At 38.6% G+C, this 12,422-nt stretch overlaps 1 protein-coding gene across 3 annotated transcripts in view; it reads right to left on the bottom strand.

Moving 5' to 3' along the window:
* LOC119738632 (protein Jumonji-like) overlaps positions 1-12,422 on the bottom strand; it is a 53,912-nt gene that overhangs the window by 40,046 nt on the left and 1,444 nt on the right. For all 3 annotated transcript variants that reach the window (XM_038213540.1, XM_038213538.1, XM_038213539.1), the window contains exon 2: positions 11,393-11,500. In XM_038213540.1, coding sequence (XP_038069468.1) covers positions 11,393-11,440 — 48 coding nt within the window. In that variant the 5' untranslated portion in view covers positions 11,441-11,500. The remainder of the gene's footprint in view (positions 1-11,392; positions 11,501-12,422) is intronic.

Genomic DNA, 12,422 nt, shown 5'->3' on the forward strand with positions numbered 1-12,422 from the left:
GTCACAAGCAATGTGCATTGCATGGCGTTTTGGCCGGTGTCATGATTATATTAAGCAAGCTTTGTTTTGTGCTTAAGCAAATTTTGTGCTTAAGGTTGCAGACCAGTAAATCGGTCCGAAATTGCCGGCGCCGGCCAAATCACGATTTGCATGCCCTCAAAGTCTTCAGTATTTAAGCATGCTGTGGGCCATGAACTTGAGGGTTTGTAAAAAATATGGGTGGAAGCCTTGCACAGGACTGTGAGCTTGTAGTTCCGTTCAATTTGGATGAAATTGGGGCCCTTAAAGCGCTCTATTTTGCAATGGAGTGTGGGCATCGTTTTTCAACATGGTGATGGGCTTCAGGATTATTTTCAGGGGTGATCATCTTGGGATGGAAATTTCTCCTAAAAGTCATGTTAACCCCCCCCCCCCCCCCCCGAAAATTGAAAAGAATATGAAAGATCATGAAATAAGCTTTAATTTGATGTGTGTCTCGAACACCTTGGAGAATTGTGAGTATTTTTCCCGAATTTCTGAAGTGTGAGCATTTACCATTGGGGTCTATGGAGGTTTATTTACTGGTCTGCAACCTTAAGCAGCTCTATGAAATTGGCCCAACTCGACCTTTTGACCCATTTTTTGCCCGATCGACCTTCTTCCGTGACCAGAAGATTTGATACATCCACAGGAAAGCATGTGTGTACCGGTAAACTACAGATGTATATGTACATGTATGCAGTCATAGGCTTACATATTGTGCATTTGTCTTGAGCTAAAATAAATTGGCTTTTTGCTTCCCTGGTACAGTACACAGAGGAGTTAATTTCGACCTCCTCATTGTGGATTTAGTGATGGGCAATAATGTGATGGATTGGGGGAAGTATGGAGCAGTCATCAACAAGATTGGAATTTCCAAGCTCACATGCAACAGTTTATTATGCTGTCTGTGCATGCAGGAAGCATGCGATTGTAAAGAATTTGACTTTTTTTTTTCCTGTAAGTAATGTTGTCAAAGAGTATTAACAGCTGTAGGCCAAAGTTGATACTGTATGTTCATTTCAAGTGTAAGATGTGCGTGTGTGTGGTGTACATTTATGTATTGTACTTTGCATATGATTAAAATGGGAATGTGCGTACACTTCTTGCGTAGTTTTATGTGGTGTTCCCGTTAAATGTGTGCAAACTGTATGGACCAGCTGATCAATGTTGAATGTACACGTGACTGGCTAAGGGGTTCTGGTAGGAAATAAGGTTACTTATTACATACATATTGTTTGTAGGCCTATCATTTCTCAAACTCCCCCCCCCCCCCCCTCCACTTCCCCCCCCCATCCCCCCCCCCCCCCCCCCCCCCCCATATCACATCCCCCACCCCATCGGTTAAGAAAAACATGCCTGCAGTTTGATTTCTTTATAATTTTGTTTCACATGGCTCCCAAGGAAATTTTGTGAAGTGTCAGAGACGAAGGAATATATATGCATGTACAATAGTAAGGCCAAAACAAAAAATACAAATATGCTCAGTACATTGCATTCGAAAATAGGGTAGGTACATGTACATGTTGGTAGGGATTTTATATTTTGGGGGGCTTTTTTTGTGTACGATCATATGGAGACGTCTGCGTGTAGTCAAGGGTAAAATGTAGTAATTGATGGTTTTGGGTGTTTTTGTTGAAATCTCATTTTTCCTGTAAAAAAAATTAAAGTACATGTATAAGCTGCCAAAATAATGTTACAGTGTACATCGTACCGTATAAGCTCCACTGATATACGAAATGTATGTTCTTTACAAGCTAATGTAGTAAATGTACTTGTTCTGTACATGTTCATGTGTACATGTCCGTGTATTTCAATAATCACATGAGTAACTGTGTCATGGTAGGGGTCTGTTGTCTGACCCAGAATGAAGCCAGAGCTTCCATATGCAATCACTCGTAACACCTGTCTACATGTGTATGTGTATCTGACCTTTTTGAGAAATGTAAAAAAGAAAATGTGATGGCATTGTTATCAAACGTCCATATTTGGAACATATTTGGAACATTAACTGCTTCAAATAGAAACAAGAGAACAACAAGAAAATGTGAATTGTGCACGTATTTCATTTCAATTTTCATTAGGCCTATCACATCGACATGTTTCAACAACATATGTAGGGGCACATGTACATGTAATACCAACCAATGCACTTGCTTGAAAACTCCAAGCAATAAATTCACATTTTTCAGTTGTACCAAGAAACAAACAACAATATAATAGAAACAAATTTGAAAACCAGATTAAAGTACAGTGAACTTTGTATCCTAAAAATATTATCTCCACGTACTTGTACTTCATACAATAAACATATTCTCAACAACATGTACGGGTATAAAGTTTGCTTGAACACAACAAAATACATGTTTACTAGTACAAAAATTAAAGGCAATAATTCAACATATGACACGACAGCGGTCAGGGTTATTATGCTCTCATGAATGGCACCTTGACTACCAACTGACCCCATAATGGTGAGGGTCAGATCATGGTCAGTTTGCATACTATAGACTGCCATTTTTGTGGTCATCAAAATGTTATGTTACTGGCAGCTTGCACTGTTTCACCTTATTTCCCTAACATGCTTCATGGCGATCCGTGTGCACAGGGGATGATGTCTTTGAACAGCCCCTGACGTTTTGACCTTGAGTGTGCATTAATTTTTTAGGAAGCGTGAATAATCCTTTTGTCAACTTCCCAACAATGTAAAATTTATGCACGTGTTACCAACATGTGTAGTTAACATGTAAAACATGCACGTTTATGTTTAATTACTTAATCTACATAGAACTACCATGCCTATCGATGGCATTACAGTAATTGCTTATTTTTTTGTGACATGTAGAGATGTAGAATTTCTAAAATTTGATTTCGCCTTCTTTTGTGCTTTTTTTTTTGGTGCTGTTTTGTACATTGTGTGCATTTTGGCATTGTGTGCAGCTCTATGGATACGATGATACATGTAATTAATTCATAACGGTTTTTGTGGATTTTAGAATCAGCTTGAAATATAATTCATGTACACATGTAAATACCAATGCACATTGGAAGTTTGCATTTAACAAAAATGTTTGAAAATATATAAACTTGTCTATAAATATGCATTAAATGAGCAAAATAGGACAGTTATTGCTCAGTCTGTCTTTTGTTTTCGTCTTCTTTTTTTTTGGAGAAAATATTTTTCTCAGTGATACAAGAATCACCCTGAAACATTTCGCCCTTTTGTCAACGATTCCGCTGGGATCAAAACATCATGCTCTCAAGACATTTACAATCAAAAACATTCATAGAGACGGCATTTCAGTGAATCTCTTCTATCTCTTCTTACAAAAACCTTTTGTCCAGTGTCCTCCGTGAACTTTGCAAGACATTACCACTTATTGTTTAGGGCATACTCATAACACGCTATGTCTTTACGACTTGAACTTTAGCACGAAAAAGAGCAACCTTTGGGGACCGAAAAAAATGTAAGCAAACCAGTTGCCAGTTGCCATAGGCCGGAGACTCAAACATGCACAGGGTCAGCGCGGAGCGATGTGACCTGATCACTGGTCAGACAGACGCCAGACAAAACAATGAGTTCAACCGAGGTTCAAACCAAATGCCAGGGTCTAACAGCCAGGGTGTTTTGCCCTTTTCTTGCCTTCAAGTTCCACACAGAATGGATCTGCGCTGGTGGAACCTTGCCAGCAGGCTGTGGTTTTGTAGTAAATCTGGTCCAGTCTTGACTGAAAGCCTCCCCCCTCTTGCTTGTCCCTCAAGACAAAACACCTGGCTTTCAACCTGGCACAGGTCCAAACCTGAAAGTTGTGAACCCCAGATTTTTTTTTCTTTTTACCTTGGAGCGTGTCACTTTAAAATATATAGTAGCTGCCAGCAAAGTTAGTGTTGGCATGTTTACAAACTCGTGAATTCTGGTGAGGTATGACAGAAAAAGGCTTTTAGCAGAGTTCTAAAGTTGATTTTCATGAACTGTTAAGTATTGATATCATGTTCATGCATGAATGCAAAATTTGTACACATGTACGTATGCGTGTACAGGGAGACGTACGGTACATGTACATCACAATGAGCCTATTAATTACATGTACAGTATCCAGCATGTCACATACGTACATTACTTTTACCTGAATGATGTTTACATGTTCTTTTGCAATAGACAAGTATTTTCATTTTTCAAACAATTTACTTTGGTATAAAAATTTATATAAGTCATACTGAACACAACAAGACGATTATCCATACATGTACATATACAATATTGTGTGCATGCATACATGTTGGTCAATTGTGCAAGCATGCAGGTATTTCAGTACAAGAACAAAGGCTATCAGAATTTCATTAGATTTGAAGAGGTTTAATTATGGTCATCAAACATATGTCAAGTGCCGACAAAGCATAGATGTTCTTATCTTGCTAAGTTATTAAATCCTTTTTTTTCCCGGAAGGTTTACACAAGACCAGAAAAACTTTCATATCAAGACCCAAAAAAACTGGGCCAGTACTCAGTTTGTTCTCAGATTGAATCATACCATGACACACAGGAATTTCAAATCGTCACTAAAAACACTGCAAGAACCGACAGACGTGACATGTATGGGAAAGAAACACTCCCAGAGGAATATCAGTAAACTATGTGCAGGCTCTACACGCACGTATGTGAGGAACATGTTTCCTTCCATTCGTGAGGGTTCGAGATAACGTCAATCGTCTGTAAATTGTGGCCTGACACAGTATGCGCATTTCATTGATTTTTGAACGGATGTTTGCGATAACAACGAACACGAATGTTAAAGGTATTCTGCAAATGGTTTGTCTGAAGTCCTGTGAAAAATAAACACTACAGTTATGTTAATTAGATGACTAGAACAGACGGCATTTTTAATCACGATTCTGCTGTGGGACTACAAATGTGATGGACTGGTTTGATACCATTAGTTTCAAATGTTATTGTGCCAATTTGCACGATTGTAACTTATAAAATGTTCTGTTGTCTGTTTTTTGTTGCTGTTGTTGTTGTTGTTTTATATTTTGGGGTGGGGGGTGAGGTGGGGTTTGGGTTGGAGGTTTTGGTGGGGTTGGGGGTTTGGGTGGGGGTAAGTATGTTAACACCGACAATCGTCGACCTAGGACAAAAGGGTTAGGGCACAAACACTACGTCCACGATTGACCAAACGTCCACGATAGAAATTTGTGTACAAAACCAATGAGAGCTGTTGCTAAGATGTACAAATAAAGGAATGAGGATTACGGACAATATGGGGTTCAGAATTGCCGGTGCTTACGAAGATGTGTGGGTGGGAGTGGGGGGTATTTTTTCTCCCCCCCCCCATTTTTTTAGCTTCGGGATAGCAGCTCAACAGATCATCATTACAATTAATGTACATGTAGTTAGTAACAAACATTGACATTGTCTATTGCTCCTACATATTTTGACCGATTTCAACCAAAGTTTGTCAAAAGTATCAGTAGCCCATCCCCAACTTGTCACATGACCAAACTGGGGTCAAAGGTCATCATGGGGTCACTGGGGTCAAAACCTGATTTTTTTTTACTCAAAACACTACTCCTTCCAGAAATTACATGGCACAATCACGTGACTCATGCATGAACACGAATTTGTTGGCCCGCAGCTTCCGAGATATTTCAGATCGCGCTTGTTTTGTAAGCATACATCCTTCATGTGTGTCGTCACACTAACTGTACAGTACATGTATGTATACATGTATACATTATGTAAGTACCGGTAAATGTACCTTTCTTGAACAGAAATATTTTGCAGTTTTGTAATATGCAAAAAAAAACCCGTTCAGCAAAACTCAGACAGCAGTCTAACAGATACCCATTGCCAGGAATAATTATCATCAATTTGCCGTGCGATCCACGAATACACAATAAAACACATCTGCAGCACTATCGCGCACCCCGACAGCCTACATTCGCGCACACAATGTAATATAAACTGCACACACTAACAGCAACCGATCCGAGGGAACAGATGTTGCTACACAAAAGGAAGTAGGGGTAATTCCTTCGGACTTTTAGTTTACAAACTTTTTCAGCGGAGCAAGCTGGCAAGGGCACGAGCGTAATTGGCGACCCTGGCAAAAAAACTGATCATTTCCTTTCAAAGGTGTAAACAGAGAGCTACGTTAGTTAAATGATCTCGTAATGTTTATATCTTGCGTGCAATTTCCTAAAAACGGTTTTGCAGATTTTTTTTATGGAAAGAGTTATATTTTTGGAGATTTGCGACCTAACTGACGACAGATGAATGATTACACTGTTACAGGTTGTCCTAATTTGCAAATTCCTTGCAGTTTGGAGGGGAAAAAACTGAGGTTTTCATTAATTTAAAAGGTTCTGTCTGTTAACATCTTGATGCACTGAATTACAATGAATTATCTAGCTCATTTAGGTGGGGGAAAAACTATGGCAAAGTTATTTTATCCGACACAATGTTGAATGATGATGATGTCGTATGCTATGGCGATCTCGTTGTATTGTCCGTAAGCCAGTGTCTCGCTGGGTCCTTGGTCAAGTGAAGGGCTGCGATGCCACCAGTAAGGCCAGAGAGTGGGCAGCCATTGATCATATGGCACATCGTCTGGGGTTCGCCACAGTCACAAAGTGGAGATGAATTTCCAATACCATTATAACTTAAAAACTGTTTCAACAATATTCAAACTCAAAACACTCAACAAGTGGACAAGCATCTATTTCGGTCATATGCACAAAGACCATATTTGACCTTTTTTTCTTCAGTATTGTGTGAAACGTAGTGCCCATATTTAATCTCTAAATTTTCCGGGATAGTCTGTATACATGTACATCAAGTGTGAATTCAGACTAGATTGCATATATTGATACGTTTCAGACCGTTCAAAGAAATCAATCATGCACAATGCCAAATGCTCCAATAACTCTACACACACAGAAATGCAAACCCTTCAGAAAATTACATACCGGTAGGGCCCCCCCCCCAAAAAAACAAAAATCAGAAGTGTCCTAAGGCTTAACAGCTGTTGGATGGAATAATCAAAACATGTTCACAATGTTGTCCATGTTTTGTGTACATTCTAAAACTGTCTCCCACTTTAAATTCAATGTCATTGTTTGATAAAACTTTTGTAAAAATTTCACTTTTTCTGGAGGTGGGGTGGGATTTTTTTTTGGGGGGGGGGGTTCCGAGGGATCAAGAGATGGCGATTTATGAAAGTCTTGTCTGAAGTACATGTATGTATCAGATTCCTGGTAGCTGTCATTTTAGGAATGGGAAGTGATTTCACACTGAAAAATACTTTTTTGACAAATACTTGTACATACACGTAAGGGTGAGAAAACGTTTGTGTGTGTGTTTATGGTAACGTCCCAAAAATTATCCAGGTAGGTACATGTAGGTAGGAAAATAATTTTATTAGGTAAATGTTCTTATGTTTGTCTGCCCCTCTTATACACCGGCACATGTACATGTAGTTTGTTTATTTTAGGATACCTTTCACAGTGTTCTGTTTAATCAACCTGTTTAATTGTTTAATTGACAAATAATGCATTTAGTCATAAAAAAAAATCTGGCCAAATGTACCGGAAGCAATACAAACTTCCACGTAGGTCGGGTTACTGCAAACACACCATTTTATTTAGTCTAAACATCCTTGGCCTTAATCATCCATAAACTGATTGTCTGAACAGTTGTAATAATAAAAGTAGTTTTATCTAGTAACCACAGTGGCATATACAGGGGGGCGGGGCAACTTACTAACCCCCCCCATAACAATAGACCTTTTATTAAAGGAAATAAAGGCACCAGTTCCTTACAACTGGTTCCAGTATTCCCACCCTCCCCATTTAACCTTAATTTTTATCAAAAAAATCACCCATCCCCCCAATCCAAAACCTGGATAAGTTAAGTACAGCACAGAACGTCTGCATGCCCAAATGCTACAAAAGTGTTTTTCATCTGGTACATGTACTATAACCCTTTATACATGAACTATGTACCTGTAAACATTGTACCATACATGAATCTAGTTTACGTAATAATGCACAAATGGTCACTTTAAACTCGATCGCAGCATTCTCCTGGAAAGTTCAACAAAGGACGTGCAGACAACCACATAAATTGAAACCGACACTTCCAGAGAAAGAGCGAAAGATGACAAAAAAAATTAATCGTAATCAATTTCGAGTTTGTACTTGTAAGCCAGGAATCCCGGGGGGAAATCCAATGATGTTTTAGAACCAAAACATCAAAAGTAATTTCTTCCTGGCATTTGAAAATTCCCAACATGAAAATTCCCAACACACACACAATCTCACAAAACCGAAAAAAGTACTACATAGCACTATTTATTATTTCTAGTAAGGAAATATGCAGCTATTCTATACACAAAAGTCCTAATTTTCATTAGCTAAGGGGAATATGGAAATCTGCTTCAAATTACTGGACTTACATCGGATAAATATTTTTTTTTTAAATACCGCATTTGTTTCTGATATAGGATTGAATACTTATCATTTGTAATGGAATAGTTATTTGGAAGAGAAACTTCCTAGAAATGAAACATTAATGCGTTAAAGTCCGACCATATTTCCAGGATAAACATCCACGGATTTCCCTGTTGTTTTTTATTCCCCGGTGAGAATATGGCAAAGAACAACTTGGAAATGACATAAACTGTTCAGTTCAGCCATTTAAAGGTAATGCAAAAAAACCCAAAAAGGAAACTGATAAATTTTATGAAATACATCATATATCTAAAGGGGGAAGCCACTGAATAATGGGCATACATGTAACTGTAAGTAAGGCAAAAAAAATAGTCGGTCTCTGGTCAGACCAAAGTTCTGGAATTGATGTGGCAATGTGTTTTGGGGGGTTTTGGGTTTTTTTTCAAGCTTGGATTGTACAGACAAGGTGGGTACATTGTACTTTTTTGCTTTTGTTGTGTCCTCATATACATTGGTGTCCTCCATCATTTGCCTTAGTGCCCTCCATCATTTGCCTTTGTGCCCTTCCCCATTCCTTGCTGCTCCTTGGTACGAAAAGTTGAGGTGGTGCGGCAATAGAGGGTGCTGTTGTAGCTACCGCAGAAATTTTGAAGAAAAAATAGATTGACGCGCATGATCAAAATCGACGCGCGCGCTGACCAAAGACCGATTCCTTTTTTGTTTTGGCCTAACTAGTCAAATTCAAAATCTAGTACCTTGTAGCAACTGAGGAGCATGGGCCAATGATAGAGAGCTGTTAAAGGGAATATACATCATTTGCTCTTGCTGTAATTTTCAGAAATGGATGGAATTGGGGGGTTGGAAATATATAGCAAATATAGTTACACTGACTTTTTTGAGGTTTTGGGTTCGAAAATGCTATAAAAACCAAGAAAAACGATCATTTTCCTGTAGTCTGGTTCCCTGACTCCATATAAGAAGAAACAGAGCAGTTTATATACATACATTGGGGAATTGTAAGGTCAGGGAACCAGTCTAGCTGGCTCGTACCCGTTCATAGGTTTGTAATCGATTGCAAACAAGTGCGATGGTCAATTGGGGCCAGTATTTGAAAAAAAGCCAGTTGTTTCCAACGCTGATCGGCCGATCAGCGTTGGAAATTGATACAAAAATACCACTTTTCTTGAAAATGACAGTATACCAGGTGCCATGATTTCACAGGATGCTTTACACTGTCATTCACTAACATTCCAGCAAGGTATTTCAAAATAATTTGGTAGTTTTATTTTTTGATGTTTGCAAATGTTGTATTTTCCCTTTAAGCTCAGCACAGTTTGCTTAGCAAAAACAGGTCACCAGCCAAAATGCCATGTGTTTGTCTGTTTGCTTGTGGCTGGTACTCCAATGATTCTCTGCTTATCAGTTTGTATCTCAGTAGCTACATTGTCCAAAATTTTTGCACCGTGCGATGTGTATGACCGCCAAGTCTAATTTAAAGGCAGAGTGGACCAATTGTAATTTGTGCATTTTCTGTTCGTTTGAAGTAACAAAAGTGTTCAAAGGGTGATTAACAACTAACCTGATGAAGTTTCAGCTAGTGAATGCTGTACCGTATATTCTGAGAAAGCAAGATTCTAGGATCTTGATTTCAATTCAAAAGTTGCCAAGTCATATTTGAATTGTGCCCGAAATCAGCATCTGGGACACGTTCTCATTCAGCCAATTGCAGAGCTTCGTAATGTCACACACTGAACCGACGAATAATAGCAACCTCACGCGCACACGCATGCGTCGTGTCAACGCTTGTGCACACCCATTCACGAATTCGTCCAATTACAAACCAACCACTAATGGAAATTTCCAAAAATGTGTCACTTGACACATCTTTGGAAATTACCTTCTTTTCTTATGTTCTTTAAAATGACAGCTTGCCATAAGGAATAATTTCACAGGGAGTTTAGTGTCATTACTATCTTTAATTTAAACCGAGTAGGCTTTTTAACAGTATTTTGGTCAGTCACTTTTTGGATAGCTACAAATGGTCCACTATACCTTTAAAACAAATTATTCTGATAGCAAATTTCTATTTGATGTGATTAACATTGTACGTTCATTTCAGTTCATGTACAGTATGTATACCTGTATCGGGTGCATGTATTGAGTGTATAGAACACATGTACATAAGTATACATTTTCTAGGAGATACAGCGTACTCATCAATTGATAAATTTGATTAAGTTGAGAAATCTCGTCTCTGAATTCCTTGACCTAAAAAGACAAGGGCGGTCCTAGATTAACCTTAGGAATGATCTTTTAATTCCGTCTGGTTGTAAACAAGTCCAGACAGGCCCATTAGTCCTTGAATGCTGTGTCAACTTTTTCAAGAGGTATCTTTGAACATGTATGAAAACTGCACTGCTTCAACTCAGTTGGGATTATACTTTATGTAAACACAGTATATTTTTTTTCTTCAAAACGCCGCTTAAACCCAGTCAAGACAGTTATTGCCTAAAGTTGGTTCATTCTCGATGCAACTTGCAAACACGAATACGCATTTGTGACGCCACGACAAGTTTTGCTCAGAGAACGACAACAGTTGAACACTTGCAACTCCATTGAATTTTGCTGCAAATGTTTTGTCACATCTGGTTCGCATAAATTTGCATACCTGTATGAACCAGCTCCGACGATCAAATTCAAAAACAACTTACCAGCCAATCAGCATGTCTGTACAATGCCGGCTGAAATTTGCTTAGCCAATCAATGTGTTGGAAAGCTCCCTTTTGCTGGCATGTGATTTTAAAAGGCACTACCCCATTGGTCAATGACCCCGAGGTTGGAAAACAATCAACCAATTGGGACATTTCTTTTAAAGATAACAAATAATGAAAGTACCTATTAAGAGTTAAAAGAAAACTTGACTTACCAGTTTTTTCTGGATTCTTTTTCTCTTCGGGCGTCTTGCTGCATTCATTATTCCTTTTTCGCTGATTGCAATTCACTCCGCTGTACCCAATCCAACATCACAGTATCACTGGCAATAGAACAACAATACGGTCCCACCTGTTGTGAGTGGACTTGCTTGAGGCGTGTTGCGTGGGACTTTGATCAAATGATCCCGGATCATTTATCACTTTTCAAAAGGTATCTTGGGCTGTCACTTACAGACTTGAGGTTGATCATCTGGCATTTGGCCAATCACGGAGCTCTCGGCATGTTGCGTGCACAAGGATCATACAATGGACCTATATCATTGGCTGTTTAATTTTGGTTAAGCATAAAAAAGTATTTGCTTATTAAAAACGTATTTGCTTATAAAAAAAAAACGGTTTTCCAGGCAAAAATGTCATGTGATAGTATACTTGTCACTTACCCCACCTTTTCATGCTTAGCATATAGACTTGCTAAACATCAAATTCTGCTTAAAGCAGTTACACAAAATCTGAACAGTTGTTTTTTTTCCCCAGTTTTTTTTTACTGGGTCTGGCTGTAGCATTTTAGTTCCGATGTTTTTGCCCGGATTTTTTTTTTCTGCACATGAAAGTCAAGTTTTACCCCAATGGGAAAAGGGGCCAAAATGAAATTGGCTAAATGTCAAGTTGTATTTTTAGCAGCAGTCATGTAATTTCCCGTCTTCCCTTCATCAAAACTCAATCAACGTCTCACAGACTACATGTAAGTAGGGCTACATAATGGATAACACTGAAACATGGGAAACTCTACAAAACACACAAAGGTCGATTACATTATTACCATTTGCTTACACTACTAAACGAAGTCTGTACGTTATAAAATATGGACCTATGAATCAACTATTTCCTTGGACATTTGTGGAAACTTCATTCATATTTCATTCTGAAATTTATTAGTTTAATCGGAAAGAGTTCCATACCTGGACATCACTTGACACCCTGTGCACAAACCCTATGAGACTGGTCTGAAAAATTCCAAGTGTT

This window comes from Patiria miniata, unplaced genomic scaffold (genome assembly GCF_015706575.1).
Source record: "Patiria miniata isolate m_02_andy unplaced genomic scaffold, ASM1570657v1 HiC_scaffold_3, whole genome shotgun sequence".
NCBI lineage: Eukaryota > Metazoa > Echinodermata > Asteroidea > Valvatida > Asterinidae > Patiria > Patiria miniata.